The 21,657-nt window shown below is 41.4% G+C and overlaps 2 protein-coding genes across 2 annotated transcripts in view; both read right to left on the bottom strand.

Annotated features, from left to right (window-relative positions):
• LOC100487899 (sodium/calcium exchanger 1) overlaps nucleotides 1-10,730 on the bottom strand; it is a 62,249-nt gene extending 51,519 nt beyond the window's left edge. The window contains exon 1 of the mRNA XM_031900642.1: nucleotides 10,436-10,730. The gene's annotated coding sequence lies outside the window, so the exon portion shown is untranslated. The remainder of the gene's footprint in view (nucleotides 1-10,435) is intronic.
• Nucleotides 10,731-11,820: 1,090 nt separating this feature from the next.
• Nucleotides 11,821-21,392, bottom strand: bad (BCL2 associated agonist of cell death). The gene is made up of 5 exons (XM_031900644.1): nucleotides 20,888-21,392; nucleotides 18,642-18,792; nucleotides 18,195-18,367; nucleotides 15,895-16,063; nucleotides 11,821-14,397 (listed from the first exon to the last, which is right to left on the bottom strand). Exons 2-4 carry the CDS (start codon nucleotides 18,790-18,792, stop codon nucleotides 15,932-15,934), a joined length of 456 nt encoding a protein of 151 aa, XP_031756504.1. The 5' UTR covers nucleotides 20,888-21,392; the 3' UTR covers nucleotides 11,821-14,397; nucleotides 15,895-15,931.
• Nucleotides 21,393-21,657: the final 265 nt, after the last annotated feature.

Here is a 21,657-nt window from a genome sequence, read left to right as displayed (position 1 = left end):
AAAGTGAAATTGGGTTCACACAGGGGTTGTAAAGGTTTTGTGCTTCCAAAGAAATTATCCTATTACATGTTGTAAAGATTTAATGTTAACAACACCTAAAATCACTGGGGGGTGCCAAGGTGTTAGGCACTCTCCAGCATAGGCTCCGTACTGTGATTGTAGTCTCCTTTCCACCTCACACCAGCACTCCTCTTAAAAAAAAAATGAAGCAGCTTTCTACTGAAGGCTGCGCCGCCATATTTTTCTGATCTCCGAGACACTCCCCCTGCACTTATTCTACTTATAGGGCACCTATCATAGGGTAATTATTTACCCCACCAGAGGTGTGGGCTCAGGCCTGGATTTGTGGAGAGGCCACAAAGGGCCGGGCCTAGGGCGGCAGAAATGTAGGGGCGGCATGCTCCGTATTGTTTTTTTCAATACGGAGCAGTGGGAACTTCTCCTCGCCATGTTTCATGATAAGCATGTTTGTAATAGAAAGCCTCCCCAATGCTTAGAATCCAACATGGCAAAATAGTATTGTTTCCACCAAAATAAGCTATCTGGGATCATCTTGGCCACCTGTCCTGCCCTGTTTTGGCCATCCCTTTACCCCTGTTACACCCCCCCCCCCCCCCCCCCAGCAGGCTTCAATATTTTGGACGGATAACAGAGGACTATGATTTAGGCTCAGGGGCCACATTGACTTACAGACGGCCCGGGCCGGGCCAGACCAGCGTTACGCCCAGGGCCGCCATTAGAAATCACGGGGCCTCTCAGCTCCCCACCCCAGCATCCTTCAGCTCACCCCCAGCATCCTCCAGCTCCCCCCTCAACATCCCACCCAGAATCCTCCAGCTCCACTCCCCAGCATCCTGCAGTTCCCCCCAGCATCCTTCAGCTCCCCCCTCAGCATCCTACCCAGCATCCTGCAGCTCCCCCCCAGCGTTCCTTCCATCATCCTCCTCAACATCCTCCCACCAGCTCCCCCCCCCCCCCAGTGACCTACAGCTTCCTTTGGCTCCATCCTCCAGCGACCTCCTGCCTCCTCCGGCTGTGTCAGTCCCCCGGCTCCCGCTGCATCTGACGTTTTATACGGTTGCGCCCCGTGCGTTCTGACGTCACGCGCACACATGGGGCGCAACCAATCAGGAGTCGGCGGGCTGGATTAAAAAGGCAAACGGGCCAGATGTGGCCCGCGGGCCGTAGTTTGCCCACCCCTGATTTAGGCAATGATTTAATGCATTTCAATGAAGCAGGTAAGGATTTGGGTGAAAATGACTGCAGTGTGTGACAGACCTGTTACTGCAGGTGGCCAGGTGAGTGGGATACCCAAAAAGTAAATTGACTAATCTGCATAAATCCAGGATTTTCATTTTCCCTGTTTGCCCTGTTTAAGCAGAAACCATACATCTTTGTGAATAAAACAAAGGCAAAAAGCACAATCCCTATTCATCCACTTACAGTATGTTGAACAAGCAAGTATAGTATACTGACCCTTTAAGTTTATTACTAAATAAATAATAATAATTTTTATATAATTGTGATAAAAAAGAGACCTGTGGTGGGATTTTTAAACCTGCAGGATAGATATTTGGCTTATTTTTTGCCCAGATGTCTATCATATAGACTGGGGTATGCATACACAGGCAGATAAGCTGTCAACTTGGTCTAAAGGGGACAAATTGGCAGCTTAAATCAGTTTGTGTATGGCCTGTGTGAGTGCTAATGTCATAAAAACAAAAGGAAAAACATTAATGTTTAAGTTAAAACTGTTCAGAAGAGCACAGTGAGCAACTTCACATTAGGGTATGTCAGCAGGTATAAGGCCCCTTTAATCTGGCCACACACAAACAGATATATATTTATGACCAGTGTTGGACAGGCCCACTGGGATACAGGGAAAAATCCTTGCAGGCCCCAGCCCTGGGTCTTTCAGGCAGCAGGTGTGTGTGGTGTGGAAGGCGGCAATGGTGGTGGAAGTAGGGGTAGTCAGCGGGGAGGAGTGCTTGGCAGAAGGAAGGAATGGTCACTGGTTCTGGGGGTCAGGTCCTTGGACCCAGAGGTCTCCAGTCTAACACTGCTTTGACAACTATCAGATTTTCCAATAAAGTGCTCAACCACCACTCTGAACAGATATAAGACAATCTAAGAGAGTATGTGGCACTCTTTAAGAGTGAACTGGAAATCATACCTGAGTAAACATTTTTCATGCTTGTGTTGCTCCCCAACTTTTTTTACATTTGAATGTGGCTCATGGGTAAAAAAGGTTGGGGATCCCTGATTCAATAAAATGCTATTTGAGACTACACAGCATATTCTAGATGGGGCCTCACCAACGCTCTGTAATGTGGAATAATGACCCCCTCCTCTTATGAATCTGTGTAAGAAAAGGAATGGTTGTGGAAACACCCTTGGGGTCATTTATAAACACTGGGCAAATTATCACCTGGGCTGTAAAGCTGGCCATACACGCACTGATAATATTGTACGAAACCTCGTTTCGTACGATATTCCGTGCGTGTATGGCAAGTCGACCGATATCGCAGGAACCTGCTGATATCGGTCGACTCGCCGATCAGGCCAGTTAAAAGATTTTGATCGGGAGCCATAGAAGGCGCCTGACCAAAATCTGCCTTCAGCGCTGAATCGGCAGAAGGAGGTAGAAATCCTATTGTTTCTACCTCCTTATCTGCCTGTTTCAGCCCTGAACGGTTAGTGGCGGATCTGACGATTGTTCGTGCGACGTGTGTGGCCACCTTAACTCATGGCAACCAATAAGATGATTGCTTTCAGTGCTCAACCTGCAGCTGGAAAAATCTCACCACTGATTGGTTGCTATGGGTTACTGCCCAGATGCAAATTTGCCCAGTGTTTATAAATGAGCCCCCCCCCCCCCCGAGTGTTCTTCTTTGCATGACATGCCCCTCTGGAAACTAGATTTCTCTGCAAAAAAACTGCAATGTCATCTTCAAACTTGCTAAACAAGATAAATGGTACAACACTTCCCTCTGGTCCATCTTGTTTTGTAAACTATTTCCCAAGAGCTCCCAATCTAGTGCTTGTGCTTCCTGGTCACTGAGCTTGTGAAATTAAAGCAATGATTTACAGTTAGGTGGTAATATCCATCCCACTCCAATTAATTTTTAATGAGAGCCATTAGTCATATTTTACAGGGAGTAACTCCCTTAATTAAGATAATTATTGTTTTTCAATAACATAATGGGACAAAGCAAAACCTACCCTATGCCCTCCGGTCTCACCCTCTCCACTCACTCAGATATATCACTACCCAGCCTTCCCACCTGACCTACATGCTTCATCATTCTCCTGGTGGACTTCTCATGATTTTCACACTATTCAGGACATATTTCAGAACTCCATTCCAATTACATGGGGGTGATTATGTACCAAGCACCACACACCCCTCAATTATAGATACCAGCAAATTACACTTTGCAATAAGGACTTCTCTTGATTTGAACATTTCTGTAACAACCCATTACGCAAACATAAAATTACCATGTTATACAGGTATGGGAACTGTTATCCAGAGTGTCTGGGACCTGAGGTTTTTTGGATAAGGGATCTTTCTGTAATTTTGTTCTCCATACCTTAAGTTTACCAAAAAAAAATTTACATATTACATAAACCCAACAGAATTGTTTTGCTTCAGTACTCCAACACTGTGTTATTATTACAGAGAAAAAGCAAATCATATTTTTAAATTACACCTATTTGCTTATAGAGTCTATAGTAGATGGCCTTCCTGTAATTTGGAACTTTCTGGATAATGGGTTTTCACATAATGGATCACATTCCTGTACCTTCATTTATAAAGCGCCAACATATATATTGCAGTGCTCTCCCAATTGGCCAGCAGAAGAGCAGTGGGAGGAATTACAAATTATGTTGTGTCAAAAAAGTATACATCCCCTTTAATATTCCTGGGATGTTATCCATTGCAGTGAGAATCACTTAGGGATATTTGCAGATATAACCTGCTTGACCTGTCTCCATGTAGCTGACATTCCCTGCACATAAGGTGTGACTGTAGCAGAGATTCTACATGACCAGTTGGGCCTAACGACTCAAATCTCCTGTACAGCAATATCTGGTCATTACAAACAGCTGTAGACTATGAGGAACGGCTAAATCACAGCAATACTATTTAGGCACTGGGATGCAGCCAGTGAATCAGAGGGAGCCCATCTTTAAATATAAATAGCTTTTAACAAACCTAATCAATGAACTAAAAGTAACCCAAAAGAGCAGGAGACTGGTTATTATCCAGATTATCAAGCTGTCTCCCCTTAGTGAAATTACCTACTCTTGATGGTAATAAAGCTGCTGCAGGAGCTGCCAACACTATTGTTATTAACTGGGGTTTCTTATTTAACTGCTTGGCTGCTGCCACATTTTTATCACTGAAATGCTGTTTAATGGAGTCACAGTCCATATCAGATGTTTCTACAAAATGCCCAAAACATGCTGGTGATTGCTGATGGTTTGTCAGTATGTATGCAACAAAAATTGCCACTGTCCGTCATTGCAGTGATATTAATCTACAGCTTCCCTATTGTAGCCATTGCCTGTGCAAATAGGGGGCTGCTCACTTGTTACAAGATGTTCCATAAGTACTAAGTACGTGTATGCATTTCACCTTGGGTCACAAAGCATAAGGATATTGTATAACCCATCATACATAGCCAGGGGGTATGGATCTGGTGCATGACCATGGCAGATAATAGCTTAAAGGGGTAGATCACCTTTATATGAATTTTTAGTATAATGTAGAGAGAATGCTATTCTGAGTCAATTTGTAATTGGTCTTTTTTATCATTTTTGGTTTTTGAATTAGTTTTTCAGAAAAAAATTGGAATTTCAGCAGCTATCTGGTTGGTAGGGTCCAATTTACCTAGCAACCAGTGGATTGAAAGTGAGACAGGATTATGAATAGAACAAGGGCCTAAATACAAAGTTAAGTAAAAAAAAAAAAGTAACAATGACAATAAAATTGTAGCCTCACAGAGCAATAGTTTTTTCCCTGCTGGGGTCGGTGATCCCAATTTGAAAGCTGGAAAAAGTCAGAAGCGGAAGGAAAATAATTAAAAAACTAGAAAAAATAAAGACCAATTGAAAAGAATAGGCCATTCTATAACATACTAATAGTTAACTGGAAGGCAAACCACACCTTTAATCTGTATTCATGTTTAATGATACAATAGAATTTAAATGAATGCAAAGGATTTTTTTTAAAAAAAATCCATGTAGCATCATTGACTCAGTGGCACTATATTTGGGGGTCTGGCCCCCCAAAAAGTTTTTGCCCCCCCTCCCATTTCCTGCACTGAATTTCACAGTGTACATGAAATAGCAGGTCACACATGACTCCCACCCGGCTCCCTGTTCCCCTGCGCGCACAGGGTCTGCTTCCTCTATAGTTATGCTACTGTTAAGGTAGCCATACACGCTAGGATCTGCTCGCTTGGCGAGGTCACCAAGCAAGTAGATCTTCTCCGGATATCCCCACCTACAGGCTATATACCCATTGTTCAAACAAATTAGAACAACAGGTATAGGCGTCCGTTGGTTCGGGAATCACATGAACAAGCCAATGCGGTCCCCTAAGCATCAGCTTGATGATTTGTGACCCCTAGGCTTAGCTTTTCAGCCCAGTGCACACTGAGCATGTGCAGCATCACTGACACTTCTAACAGAATCCAAAATGGTCTGTTCCTATGCACCCCTTTGAAGTCCTGAAACTTTAGTAAAATTTTGTATATAAAATACAGCATTTCTAGCCATAGTCATTTTTGGGGGTTTAGTTATTTAAAGATGGCAAAGCCAACTACACACCTTAAGGGTATTTTAATCTGGGCATCCAGTGCTAGTTCAGCCTTCTGTGGCTCAACTGTTTATTTTAGTGCAAGCATGGTTATAGCATTTATAAACAATATTGCATGGGATTACTGGAACAGTTCTGGTTTATAGCTTAATGGGAGGTGGTTTATAAAAAAAACATTCCAGCTGGTACTTCTACGAACATTTCATGATCTCTTCAGCCCTGTCCAAATGTCCCTTATCTGTATTTACACCATACAAAGCTGAGCATTTACAACAGGCAAATCCTTGCCTTTCAAGGACAACACTCAGGATAGGATGCGCTGAAGTTTTCTGTGTTCTGTCCCCAGTGCTCCATATGTATCTAGGTGCGACTGTGCCGTCCTAGGCCCAGGCCTATGTGGCCTCACCAGAAATTCAGCCCTGTGGCCAGATTATATCAACATTATGTCATACATAGCAGTCTATGGAGTCCAAAGTGAGGTAGGTGGCCACAACCCCCCCCTCCCATTTCCTGCACTAAAATTCGCAGTGTACATGAAATTGCAGGTCACAGATGACTCCCACCCAGCTCCCTGTTCCCCTGTGTGCACAGGGTCTGCAAAAAATTTTTTTTAGAATACATCCTTCAACTTGGCATAATTCCCAACACATTCAGAAATCAGAAATTAAGTCTAGCCCGCAGACACCACAGACAGTTATGCCCAGCCACACCCATCATATACCATCTGAAAAATCCCATCACTTTGGTTCCATGCTTTGAACATGTCCTACTACGATATGGACAGTTGGGGAGCTGGACATACAGAACGGTACCCTATATATGGTATGCCCATGTGTAAATGTTCTGATCCAGGGGATCTACCATATTCCTTATCCCCTTCTTCCCAGACCTTCAACAACATTTTGCAACTGCCCCAAAGAATATAATGCTGATTGTATTAACCAGTGTTACATTCATAAGGGTCAGGAGACATGTAGGCATCCCCCTTACTGCCCCTTAACTTGCATCTCTTCACAGTAGCAGATACAGGCCACAATAGGGCCCTGTCCATGGGTGCTGCTGCCATGAGGGGTGAGATGAGAAACTCGCCTCAGGCAGCAGAGCCTGACAAGTTACCTGGGGCAGCAAAAAGCCGCTCCTGGTAACGTAAAGAGCTGAATTTTTAAATATAAATTTTGATTGTGCTCTCTACACTAGTGATGTGTGTGTGTGAAAAAATGGAGGGCAGGGGAAGCGAGGGGGGGGAGCATCATCTTGGTTGCTCCAGGATGGCAAGGACCCCTGAGGCGCTGCTGGCCCCGTCCTTATCGGCTGCCATAGGACAGGGCTGGCCTGTGCCACCGAACACTGTTGTCTGCTCTTCACGCCAGTTTACAGTAGTAATTAAAGGGAAACTATACCTCTGAACAGGTGTATCTAAAAATATATCACATAAAACAGTCCATGTTTGAAATGCATATAAACAAAGCATTTTCTTGAAAAAATATATTTTTCTAATAAATGTGCCAAAGTTTTCATTCAAAACATATCATTTTACTTCACCAAATTGAAATTCCCTCCATAATCCCCATAAGATACCGGCACATATTTCTTCTGCCTTAGAAATGTAATATCGATCAATAGCAGGCTTAGTGTGAATGCCAACCAGATAGAACTTGTATAAAAATGTAATATGGATAGATCACATAGAAATCACAACCGGCTGTACCATCCTTGCTTTTTGAAAGGGTGTAAATTGCTTATCCCTTGATGTTCCTGGCAAACATCTAATATCCACAATGAAGAATTGAGGGGCTGCCTTGACAACTCATTATTGGATCGATCTTGCTGAATTTGGATTGAGGCCCAGTAGCAAAGTAGAGTGAATAGTCAGTCCTCGGATTCAAGCTACAATTAATGAAAACGCACAATAAATATGGCAAGACGCCATTAGGTAGAGTATAATTCTCCCCAAGGGTTACAAGAAACAATTCACTAAGTTACAATGGCTGGCTGTACCACAGTAGGCCCAGGAGACAAATTGCTAGGCCCCTTGGGCAAAGTCTCCTTTAGATGAGTTCATCATATAGTAGATATTGATATTGCCAGCATCTGTTGAAATATTCATGTAAGTAGATAAAGGTTGTTGTGGTGCTTTCGATGTAGTTTAAAAGAAAAAGGATAAGTGCACACTTAAATTCTTCCTCTTCCCTACATCTTGTTTCTTCTCTCTGGCTTTGTAGAATTCAGTCTTTTGTGCCCACCACAAGAAAACAGCATGTAGCTGATATCCATTAGACTTGGTCACAGATGGTCATTGGGGCCTATAGGTCCCAAGGGGCTAAGTGCTGTGGCGCAGGGATAGAATGGGGGGGGGGGGGGGGTGAGGGGAGCAGATTAAAAAATGTGGTGATATCACTCAGAAGAAGACATTACCTTATATGGCAAGTTATCTGACGGACTCCTATTGGAGGACAGTTAATGGGCAGTTTTTTTTTTAACAATGTTACAAATTTGTAATTTCCTAGAGTTTCAGGGTTGTCATATTGGCATATGGGGCTCATATATGCTACTGGAAAGCAACCCATGGCAACCAATCAAATGTTTGCTTTCATTGTTCTACCTGCAGCTGCCTGAATACAGCTAATCACTGGCTGGTTGCTACAGGTTACTGATCATAAACAAATTTGTCCACTTGATAATTGACCCCAGAAAGTATTTACCTCCAAATCTCACTAAAGGGGAAGATTTATTAACATTATATTTTGTTTTCTATTAATTGTTTTTTTTTTCAGCGATTTGACAAGATATAAAAACAAACATGAAAATTAGAAATCAACGTTAAAAACTAACCCTAATAATTGTGCCACCTTTAACCTGCCAAGATGCTATAGAAGTCAATAGCATTTTATAAACTGTATTTGCAGAGCAGCACATACTGAATTACCTGAGTGCATATAAATTGTCAGTATGCTTAAAGAGAACATCTCCAGGACAACAGGCTGCCATGCTCTGAATATTGCTTAGAAGAGAGGGCTGTTCCTATGGCTCCTAACACATTCCTTAACATAACATACATACACTATTATAGTCAGTAGAATCAAAGACCTCTCCAATTAACGCACACATCCATTTGGGCCCTATTTTACTTGTTAGTGGGAGCTGCCACCCAGGGACCCATGTAATGGGCAGGCTACTAACTGGAGCCCCTAGGGGGTGGGGACAGTGCTAATTTAGTAGTAGGGCCAGGTTTAAACCCCAGCATCATTGAAGCAAATCCCACCAGCAATGTTCCAACATGAAGTGGAAAGCATTCCCAGAATGTCATAATACCCTTAGTTTGGTAATAAACATTTTCTGCAATTGACTCCGGATAAAAGTGAGAAAGTGATAGGTAGATAGTTTAGATTGTAAGCTCCCCTGGGGCTTCCCTGGGAATTGATGTGAATGATGTAAATAACTCTGTAACTGTTTTGCACTATATCAAAAGAAATAATGAATTATTAAAAACAATACAATTGCACTCCCCCCAGCTTTTTTCCAAGATGGTTGTGCCTTAGGCAATTGCCTCTGATAGCTGCCCTTAGTTCCGGCTCCCCTAGTGCCTAATAAACTAATGTTGCTGCAGGCCATGAGGAAATTAGAGCAGAAGCTCTGATAAATAAAAAAAAAAGAAAAATGATAAAGGTATTTGGAATTGCATTGTAAATAGATTTAATAAATATCACCCTAAATGCACCTTTAAACCTACTTTCAGTGCTCTACCTCTGTGTGAGTATTATTTTGTGCCATTTGCTGGTTTGAATCTATTAATTATTTGGCTGCACAGAAGAGGAAAAATAAAAGCAATTGCTTCCTGAGACAAAAAGGCCGGCGAGGAGAAGGCTAAATATGTAAATGAGCTGGTTTGGCTGGCAGGAGTTTTCTTCAACAAAAGAAGAGAAAATGATTTCCCTCGTAATTAGCATTATTTTCTTTTCCTGGCATTTTTCCCAGGAAAACAGGGATTTGGTGACTTTAACTGGTCAGAAAAACACATTTTAATATACTTTCCTGACCTTTTCCAGTCACTTTAGTTGATCATAAGCTGCCTGTATACATACTGATGGAATCCTAGGAATCAAAGTCTCGTAGATTTTTATCTTTATGATTCCAACCCATATCCTTATACTGGGTGCTGTGCGCACCGGGCCCCTTTGAAGATTTTTTTGCAGGGGTGGGTTATGGCAGGTCTAGAACTAGGGGTAGGCAGAGGAGGCACCTGCCTAGGGCGCAACGTTTGGGAGACACCAAGCTGGTACGTCTTCTTTCACCTACCTCTAGCTCCAGGCTCTTTCCCCCCCAAAGCATCACCACCCTCCAGCGGCCCCAGCAACCCCACCCACCATGTGCATGCATATGTGCATGCATCTGTGCTTGCTCTCTCTCTCTCTCTCTCACACACACACGTGTGTGTGTGTAATTGATTTTACTACAAAAAGGAAATGGGCAAGAAAATGTTAAACTGCACATTAGAGAACCACGGAACTCAGAATACCCACAAAGAGGTTAGGGTTTGGGTACTGGGATTTAATTCAGCCTCTTACCCTCTACCCACTCCCTCTGAGGAAAAAAATGTATTTTCCTGACCTGGTTGATCCATCTCCCAGAGTGACGTCACTTACAGTCCATGCAGTTACCAACTTGTGGGTCTGGGGAAGGGGCATAGTGGGCAGGCAGGTTGGGTCTGCCCAACCAGACCCATGCATTGGGCATATGGTTAGCAATATTGTGTGCTGGTTAGGCTAGATGAGTAGTAGCAAACATTGCTTGTGTTCTTGATATCCTTTAGTTGTATCATAATTAGATATGCTGCAGCTGCAGTTGCCCCTAAAGGTGATTCTACCAAGTGGAGGTGAATATTTATGCAACAAACAAAGTTAATTAACTGTTGTATCTCATTAATAAAATATATTGCACCTTCAAAGTGCTAATTATGTTGTGTAATAATATATGTGCTAGCATGTACTAATGTTTTAATGATTTTTAGATGGCCCCTAAGCTTAGCCTCTCAACAGAGCAAACCGAGCATTTGCAGTGTCACTGACACTCAAAAGAAGGTCTTACAAGTATGGATGCACCAAACCCAGTTTTTTGGCTTTGGCCAAACCCCCTGAATCCATCGTAAGGGATTCGGGCGAACACTGAACCGAATGCAAATTAGCATTAGCACGCTTCGCGCACGGCACAAAATTTTCCACTTTCCTGTTCATACGGCACCATTTAACCCTTCCATATCCTAATTAGCATATGCTAATTCAGATTCGGTTCAGCCAGGACTGTGTATTTGGCCAAATCCGAACCCAGCTGAAAAATCCTGGCCGAATACTGAACTGAATTCTGGATTTGGTGCATCCCTACTAACAAGTCCCAAATTGGGCAACTACACTGGACAACTATAACATGGATATTACTGTTATAGGGCTGCTGGTCAAAGGGATTACACCGTGAGTTTAGCATATTGCCATAGTGTAACCTATTGGTACTATATATATGAATAATAATAATATTAATAATAGATATGTTATAGGATTAATTTCTAACATTTACAAAAGAAATCAAAAGGAGGGGTCTATTCTTATGTTCCTCCCCCTCATGTATGCCCCTGTCTCAGGCTCATTACTCATTCTTATTACCTATATTTATATTATATTACCCAATCACGTAGCATTCACCGGTCTCCTGTTTAAGAGCATGCACCTCATTGGTTTCTATGGGTTACTGCACTTGGGAAGACTTTGTATTTCCATTTATTATATATGGGGGAAGGAGTTTGTCATGCAGCAGTTATAATAGAAAGAAAATTCCAACTTAAGGTCTCTCATTTCTTACCACAATTGCTTTGAAGTTCCTAGTTGTTGAAATGAATTGTAAAATGAAACCATTTGTAGATTGCGCTGCTATGTGTGGTTCAGTACAACGCCTTCAACCTAGGTCATTTTTTATTAAGAAAAAAATAGGCAGCACACATTTTCTTTGAATGACGTATTTATCGGGCCCCTGTTAAACACAAGTGTATACTGTCCCTTTAAAAGAACTGTATAACTAAAACATAAGTAGCTAAAAAAAAAAGAATTGTGACATTGAATGTATGCACATGATTCTGGCTACACAACAAAAACTCTGAGCTAGTAACAGGGTTATGGAAACAAATGCATTTATTTGGATAGCAAATGAAGGTATACATGATGTATACAATCCTGGACTGGGTTTCAAAATAGGCCCTGGCATTTCAAGTACACAGAAGCCCAAACAGCCCCCCACTAGCCCAATAAATAGTGACTGTCTATGGCATCTTACGCCAGCCTCTCTGGCATTTGCCAGAATTCATAGATTGCCAGTCTGGGCCTGGTACATATACACGCACATACATGCATACTGTATCATAAATAACGCAATATATGCAATTTATAATCTTCATTATCTCCAAGTGGCCACATACTCTATCAGCGATTGTCAAACCCATTATTTGGATGCTTTCAAAAAATGTCTTACCCGTTCCTCTTGATGAATGGTTTAAAGGAGGTAAACCTGTCATAGAACTCTCCCCTTGCCCCCTAAGCTTTTCAAAGCAAGCGGCCAATCAAAGGTAGAGATCCAACAGGATCTGCTGATGAAAATCCTAGCTACCAGCGCTACAGGAGGCATCTTGCTGATATCAAACGTAGACAACTGCATAATTCTTGTTTGCCAATGTTACAATCTAAGGAAACAGTGCTGTTATGAATTATGTGCTAGAAAGAACAAGAACCTGTATAGCCTGTAGGCAGGATTGTAACAGGAGGGAAAAGAGCTGCTAAAAACACTGATCATTGTTTTAAAAACCCATCCTTGATGTTGCAAGACTACAGCTCCCAACTTGGTTCAATCTTTTACAATGTAATAGCCAAGAGTTGCAATGTAGCAACAACAGGGTTGAAAGCACAGTTGTGGATTGGATCCCCATTTAAACCAACAATCTGTTATAGGAGAACCCAGTGTAAATCATTAATGATAGCAAAGCATGGTGCAACAATTTCAGTACTAGGCCAAGGAATTGTTAACTATATATCATTGTGTCTTGTGTCATTGTGCCTTAAAAACATTTTGCTTTACCTAGAGCTCCTGAGCTGGTGACCAGCAGACTGCAAAAAGACAGTATTGCCCACAAACAGACCATTACATTAACCATTATTCAGATTTATAAATATATGATATTGGCAATGGGTTTTATCCATTTAATTATAACAATATGTACCTGTTATCAAGATTGCTTGGGACTTGGGTTCTCCAAATAAAGGGTCTTTCTGTAATCTGGATTAAAGGGGCTGTTCACCTTTGAATTAACTTTTAGTATGATGTAGAGGGTGATATTCTGAGCGGTTTGCAATTGGTCTTCATTTTTTTAATTAAGTCTACTAAAAAATAATTAAGACTTAAAAGAGCCCAATAGAATTTTTACTTCCAGTTAAGATTCATTATATCTTGATCTTGGGATCAAGTAAAAGGTACTGTTTTATTATTACAGAGAAAAAGAAAATCATTTTGAAAATTTTGAATTATTTGATTAAAATAAGGGAGATATAGCCTTTCCCTGGTTTGGAGCTTTCTGGATATCAGGTTTCCATACCCGTACTGTATTTCTCTATTTTTTCAATATCAATTTATCTGCTGTGGTAGATTGTGATGTGTATAACAAAAGTAAAAGCATATTGCCACAATGATAATGTATGAAAACCTATGCAATAAGATAGGACAGTGCAGTCCAACTTATTACATGTAGTGGGCCAATTATTTCTCATCATCATTGTGTTCAAGGGCCTGATTATGTCACATAGTGAAGTCTACGAAGCTTTTGAGCAGACTGGGGGCATAAAACCCCTTGAAGAGCCATATCCATCCCACAGTCCTCCAGTTGGGATAGGAAATCACTGGAATTGGTAAACCCTGAGTACAACACTATGCCAATTAAGATTGAATGAATAAATTCTATATTACTATTTTACAACAGAAAACTTTTTGTGCTGTGCGTTGTTAGTACACTATAAAATATCTCATTTCCCAAAGTGCTTCATGTATGGAAACGTTTTTGAATAAACAGGATAAATGGAGCAGCCATTGCATATAAAGTATTACTATAATGATAACAGAATGTAAACCCTTGTCTATAAAGCAGATTAGAGAGTTTTCCTGCTTTAATCATTAAAGTTGATATTGTAGTAATAATCAGAGGTAAAACAATCATTTTCATTTGTTTGTAGATAAATAAGAAAAAAAGGTTATTTTCACAGCATGGCACTCATGTTCTCGGCTCATATTTAACACTTAACAATCCATTTTTAAATTTTATTTTTCCACCATGAAGGTGACACCCTCATGTCTTCCGAAATCACCCACTATTTATTTTCCTCAGCAGCTTTGTACACGACAATTCGCTGATGGTTTGTGCAGCCCAAACACCTGCATCTTTGTCCCGCTGGCATCTTTGTATGCAGCAATTTGCATTTCCATTCAAATTTGCCAAAACACAAGTGAGTACACAGTCCAGTGGATCTGTGGTGATCTTTGCAAATCTGTATATACATGAAAATAAACCATTAGCAAGCCAGGGAGATGATCACATATGCAGAAATACAGTTTCTCTTATTTTGGGCCTAAATGAAATAGCTATGTTTGGTTACATTATTATAAAATAATACTGACACTTTCATATGAAACAGGAATCGTTCAGGTCTGGACTGAGATTCTCAATGGGCCTTGGCATTTCAAGTACACACAGGCCCAAAAACAGTGACTGTCTATGGCATCTTAGAGCAGCCCCTCTGGCATTTGCCAAAATCCACAGATTGCCAGTCTGGAAAATCATGCCAATTCCACTAATTAAACAGCTCAGCATTTTTTTCATCCTTCTTTACCAAGCATTGTGCCAGGTAATACCTTTAAGTGTTTTTTTATCAGAGCTAACCAGTTACTGCAGGTGCATGACCCTCTGTCACCAGTGCTAGGCCTAAAACAGAGAGCACCCAAGGCTTATCCCCATCATCATTTATTTATATTAAGTAGAAATGCAATATTTTATATACTGAACTTACTGAACCAGTATAAAGGTACATCATCTCTATAGAACCAATGGCCTTCAAAGTTATCACAGGGGGTCACCATACTGGAAACTGTTAGAAAGGTCTGTGCCACATGCTCTGTGCAGCTGTTGAGAAGCTAAGCTTAGGGGTCATAGCAAATTATCAAGCAGAAAATTACATTTGTATGGCATAGATGGCAATGCTATAGAGGTGATTATTTCTGAAACTAATTGCTCTGGCTTCAGAGTTGCCATGTAGTAATTATCTGTATTAATTACATATCAGCCTTAAATTATGGCATTTATATTCTATATATACAGTATATTATACATTGGTCTCTGAGCTCAGTAACTGACAGCAGCACAGAGCATGTGGAGTGAATCAGCAGAGAAGAAGATGGGGAGCTACTGAGGGCAACTTTGGAGGCACAGATCTTCCCTGCTAAAGGGCTATAGCTGCTTGGGCTGGTACAGAAGCCCAAAACATTATGTACAACATTTCTGCCCTACTTCATTAGGCTTTAGTTCTCCTTTAATTTATAATGATCAGTGGTGTTACAGTAATATTTAACAAACAAGGGTTACTCAAAAAAAAAAAAAAAAGGATCACATGGCAATACTTGCTACAGCTTACAATCTAAAGCTCCCCGCCCTTGATCGCCCCCATATTACCATGGATCCCCCTCAGTGTGAGCTTGGAGACTGCCTGCCTGCTCTCCTGCACTGAATCCCACTGCAGGGAGCACATTGGCTAGCGGGGAGTTTTGGTGTGGCAGGCTCAAAAGCCCAAACCTGCAAGCAAGAGAGGTATGTGCTCATCGCACCCTTACTGTTGCCACTTAGGCACATGTCACTTCTGCCTACCTCTAGTTCCGGCCTTTCTATCACACAGATCTGCCACAGGACTGAGTTGTTCTTTAACCTGACAAAAAATTGCTCCACCCACATTAATTTGGTGATAAGTAACAAAGAGAAATTATATTAGCCTTACATTTCACATAGTGGGCGGTTCCTATTAAAGAACAGAATCACTCCTCATCCCCAGACTCATCCCTTCCTTTACTTTTCCGTCTTGAGAACAAGCCCATGATTAAGTCTCGAATGCTTCTGTTCCCAGTCATCTGACCCGCTGCACTTGCACTCTTTGGACGAGGAAGGCCCTAAGGGTGGAAATAACAGAAAGAATAATCATTTGCCCTCAAATGCATAAGTGCTTCTTATAAGTGCTTATTTCTAGATATATAACTCAAGCGTTTTTTTTTATTTTCTAAAACACTGTTTTTCTCATGCAAAATAATAAATTACATAGTATCCATTGTTAACATTTACTTAAAGAGGTGATGTTGCCCGTACCAACCAATCAGTAATTAGATTTGAACGGTTACCTATAAGTTAAAACAAAAACAAAAATCTTCTTGGTTGCTCTGGGCAACATCACCAGTGATGTTTGTCTTCAATGTTAGTAAAATGTTCAATAAAGTGTATATGTACAGTCTTGTTAAATAACAATTACTGTATATACTCGAGTATAAGCCTAGTTTTTCAGCACCCAAAATGTGCTGAAAAAGTCCCCCTCGGCTTATACTCGAGTCGGGTGCCATGGGTCCCTCCAGACTAGCACCCTCTGTCCTTTGTGTGCAAATTAGGCCACCTGCAACCAGACCCTCCAGTGCCCTGGTCTAGGCTCCCACTAGCAATACTTATTCCCCCTTACATCTCCTCCGGGACCGGGTCTGCTGCCAGTTTGCCAATGTGCAATGAGCGTGGGGTAGTACTCATATTGTTTTTGTTGACCCTCTTCTCCACTTACAGAGCTAGTTTACTGTTTTTCTTTGAAATAAATATTGAAAAACATATACCCCACTGATGCCTCAATTAATGTAATTTTATTGGTATTTATTTTAAAACTTAGCAGAAGCTGCTGCATTTCCCACCCTAGGCTTATACTCGAGTCAATAAGTTTTTCCAGTTTTCTTAGGTAAAATTAGGTACCTCGGCTTATATTCGGGTTGGCTTATACTTGAGTATATACGGTATTTAGAACCTTCTAAATTGTGCAGCTGGCCACTTTTTCCAGGCAGTGGATAGTATATTCAGTCTGAACGTCAACTAGGACAAGATTTGGGTTGAATCCTTTTTTTTCTGTACTAGATAATGCTGAAAGTATGGTGGGATGATAAGTATGACAATGTTTTTATTTACCTACATCGCTAAAGACATACGAGTGCTACTTTCTAGCTGCTCTATAGGATACTGAACTGCTACATGTAACTCTTGTAACTTGGCCCTCCCAGATAAATGGAGAAAGGGTCTCAGTTCTGAACTATAATTCTCTTGGGAACCAGTGGTTCTTAATCTGGAACAGTATTTTAGAATAGGTTAACACAAAAGAAAAATGGTTCTTTTGCATGACAGATTATTCATAGCAGATGCTCACATCACATTTCACAGTTCTACATGGTTATTATTTCTGATATAGGTGTCTGCCCATCATCATTCCTGTATCTCATAAAGCACCTCAAAGGGGTTTTACTCACTATCCCTGGGTCCTACACCCTTGAGTCCCTATAGTCTAGTGTGTTCATCTAGGAACTACCCCAACACTACAATCTCCTTGTTGGAGCACAGCACTGCTCATTCTAGATAACACTGTCTATCTCACACCTTTGGAGTGTGCCTTAACTGGAGCTACATGCACTCCACCTAAAGGTGGATTCTAAAGAGAATGAACCTTGGCATTTCTACCCTTTTAGAGAATATAAATCTGCCACACCCTGGGCCAAATGGGTACACCTTCCTCCCACAGGACATTACCAAGCACTGTTTCTAAGAATATAATTAACTAGATATTTGTGTTTCTACGGGCCTGTGGCATACATTGCATTTTGTCTGCAAAAGTAAATATGTTTTTTTTCTGCTTCATATCTGTGCACATAGACAGGAGTGGTATCCACCTGTCAGTGTGTACACAGAGTGGATCTTGGCCACAAAATACACACAACTGTTTTCTGGCTAAGATTTGTTCAGTGTGAGCACTGAGGATTACATTTTGGTAAATGTGCACAGGTACAGAGCAGAGAGGGGCAGAAGTGTTTCTTCCACCAACTTTAAAAGCACAAAGTGAGGTGTTTGTGAGTTGTAAGTTAAAAAAAAAAAAATCCAGGAAGCTGGAAGCCATAAACCAAAGAAAGTACCACTCATTTTGTTGCATTGGAAAAACTATTAGGAACAGAGATACTCCCTTTCTGAAGTATTAAATGATAAATATAATTGTGACAGTTAAATTGTTACCGTGAAGCTTTTTTCAAATTCATCACTCATTCTTCTTAACTCCCGTCCATATTTTGTAGCGATCATTGAAGACGGAGCAGAACGGGAACGGGAACGGAAAGGATGGAGCTCGCCCACTTTGTCTGTCTCACTGGACTCTGAAGCAGACTCAGTGCGTAAACGTGACTCCTTCCCTGTGATAGAGGTAGTATTATTAATTATGCTTTTGTTGTTTACAGGGGTACAACTATTTCAGTATATGCTATAATTCACTTACTAGTTTAAAACGGCTGCTAGCAGCACTGTTATTATTACCCTTTATTTATCACTAAGACATTTACAACATACTTTCCAGAAGTCACTGCCTGCCTATATATTTTATCTTATAGCAAGTCAGATTTCAATATTACAGATGGCATAATGCTTATGAAGAAAGATGAAATACATATTTTCTTGGCAGAAGATCACCTGGGTATCTTCGCAGGCTGGGAGAACTCTTAGCTACAGGTTGTCGAACGCCTGCCCCACGAGGGGGATCCACAAAAGGCAAAGGTAATCCCTGTTCCTCATTATCGAATTCCTCTAACTTGAAAACTGCTGAAGGGGATGAATCTGCCATCTAAAAAAGAACAGAATAATTTCAGGGAGTTATACATACATATATACTGCTAATTTCTATTTTGATAAACCTAAGCTGTTTCCACATGTCTCATTTAAAATGTAACAGCATCAGTCCTGTCACAGTGTTTGATATTTGTCTAGTAACCCATAGCAAGCAAGGTAGCTTCTACTGGCTGCTACGGGTTACTAAATGTGGCAGAAGTTAAGGCTTTTTTTAATTCCAATGCCTCATTTGCGCTTTTAAATTCAGTGGGAACTTTTTATGAGGGTGTTTAATTTACCTAGGGAAACTATATATAGTTTATTGGCTTCTTTTTCTTCAAGGACAGCCTATGATTTTGTGAATGCTTGCGTTATTCACTTCTGTAATGAGATATAGGACTACAAGAACCTAAAAAATGAAATCATTTTTCAGACTGATGACAATGATTGTAAAATATTTGGGAAGGAACATTGATTTTTTTGGAGGATGAATCTGGATTAAAAAGAATACAGAAAGTAGCTCTTTTTTTCTAGCATACAAAATTATATTTAATAAATTAAGCATTAAAAAGCTTCATATTGCCATGCACTGGATGGGACCACATCTACTGACCATAAAATCATGGAAACAACTGGTAAACCAGGCAATCCCACTAATTAATCTTACCTCAGAAGCGAGAGGAACACAGACTAAATTTGACCTGATTTGGACCCCGTGGATTGAAGCAGGACTGGACTGAACCTACATAACATGTACTATAACCAAAGTGATATGCATATCTCTATTTGCACATAGTATGGTTGTATCACTGGCCAACCAACTAAAACTAATGTATTCTGCAAATGTTTGGCATAAATGTCTGTCTGTTGTTAATAAAATTATACCTATATAAAAAAAAGCTTCATATTAAAGTAGGAAGTACAATGACCAATCACCACACCTTTTGTTTAGTGAATACACTCACTTGTTGCACTGTGCTACAGTGTTTGGGAGAGATTGCCAAGAGAGTGGATCTTCTCCTGATATGCCCACCTATGGGGTGGGTGATATCGGGCTAATTCAGTTGTTTGGCCCTAGAGCCAAACAATGGAATTAAAACAGTGGGAATAGGCGCCTTAGGTTCGTGGACCACATTAACAAGCCAATGTGGTCCCCGATCTAACAGAAAAATCAAATCTGCCCGATCGAGATCTGGCCCGTCGTTCATGCTAATACATGGGCAAATAAGCTTCCGATTCTGTCTAAAGGATGTATGGCCACCTTTTTAGTGTTTAGTCCAACAAACAAAAAGCTAAATGATTAAAAAAGGAACTGAAAATTGTGAATATTAGTTGTAAATTGCCTCAAAATACCACTGTCTACACAAAACTAAAGGTGAATTTAAAGGTGACATCCATACTAGCAGGCATCAGGTATGATTGGCTGAACTGAGAAGGTCAAACCAGACACTGACACTTTGGTTACACAGTGATATAGGCGGAAGTGGTCAGATAGCATAATACCTTACTGACAAGGTTATAACAACACCTTGAGAACAGTACTTATATGAACCTACCAACTTCCTTGTGCGCACACCTAAGTTCCCAACTCCTTGTCAGCTGGCTATAGTGCATACTAACGGGGTGGGGCCCTTTAACGAGAGTTTAAGGTGCTGCAAATGGCACCAGCAGCCTAAACAACAGGCTCTCTGGAAAGACAGATTCTGCTATGTGTTGAAAGCTATACTAGGGAAAATAGTTTTGTCTGTTAGTGTGGAGGAAACACAGGATGCAGATGCAGCGCCGTCTCGGGCTCAGTGCCAACCTGGGGCGGCCAAGGTGATGCCAGCCCCCCCCATGTTTTGTTTTTTTTTTGCGTTGGAGAAAGTTGATGGGGGCTGAATCACTAGTGCAGAGAGCATAATAGTGATCTCTGCACTAAAATTCCGATTTTTATAAGTTACCAGGAGTCTTTTTACCACCCCTGGCAATTTGTCGGGTGCTGCCACCTAAGGTAAGTTGCTCAACTTGCCCCAAGGTAGCAGCTCTCCTGTGTCCCACTGTGACGGCAGTAAGGGCTTCCCTTGGGTGCAGTCAGATGTGTGAAAGGCTGGGCTGGAAGCCCTACTTACTCTGCTGGAGTGCTGATGAGCTCACAGTTTAATCCCTGAAGTCGCCTCAGCTGCTCCACTTGCTCAATGGAACCCTAGCAGGCGGCAGCTATAGTAAATCATGGAGACACTTCCGAGTGCTGTGGAAACATCCAGCAACATAGGGACTCCCCAGTCCATAGACCTAACACAGACTCACAGCTAAATGGCTGGTTGCAGAAATCCCAGTGTCACTGGCATGGTAGGGGTTAAATAACTCGGTTCAGAAGGAACCCTGCTTCCTATTCTCACTGTAGCTCTCTCTCCCTGTCAAGATGGCTGTCCGGCTGCTGCACAGGCTCACACTGGCTGCTGATGCCTTGTACACACACACAAAACGTCCAGGAAACTGAAGGAAGCAACTCCCAGACGGCTGCACACTGCTTCCCCCTGGATTCTGATATTATCTCTCCAGCAGCCTCTGTCTTCCAGTACTGCTTTTCTCCCTGTCCCCTTGTTTTGCTTCCTCTTCCTGTTTTTCGGCTGTGTGGGCGGGACCCTCTGAGTCCTGTACTAATGATTGGCTGGAGAATTCCCTCCATGCTGCAAGGCTAAACGTGAAGTAGTTTCTATGCAAACTGTTGTGAAAGGTAGCACTGAGCACTGAAAGCATTTCAGTGCTCAGCAACCTTACACATACAAGACATTAAGGGCAATAAATCCAACAGATAAACCTCTCATTTCCTTACACGTTGGAAAAGCACACAGACAGCTTACCTGGCTTCTGCCTCCTGATGAAATTGGGAGTAGTG

Source organism: Xenopus tropicalis, chromosome 4, assembly GCF_000004195.4.
Source record: "Xenopus tropicalis strain Nigerian chromosome 4, UCB_Xtro_10.0, whole genome shotgun sequence".
NCBI classification, from domain to species: Eukaryota; Metazoa; Chordata; class Amphibia; order Anura; family Pipidae; genus Xenopus; species Xenopus tropicalis.
The sequence above is the reverse complement of the archived record's forward strand: the minus strand, read 5'-3'. Positions and strand labels throughout refer to the sequence as shown.

Coding starts and splice junctions, on each gene's coding strand:
- bad (XM_031900644.1), bottom strand. CDS start 18,792: ATGGCAGATTCATCCCCTTCAGCAGTTTTCAAGTTAGAGGAATTCGAT. Junction 18,368..18,641: donor CAGCCTGCGAAGATACCCAG/GTGATCTTCTGC, acceptor CCTCTATCACAG/GGAAGGAGTCACGTTTACGC. Junction 16,064..18,194: donor AATTTGAAAAAAGCTTCACG/GTAACAATTTAA, acceptor TTCCACCCTTAG/GGCCTTCCTCGTCCAAAGAG.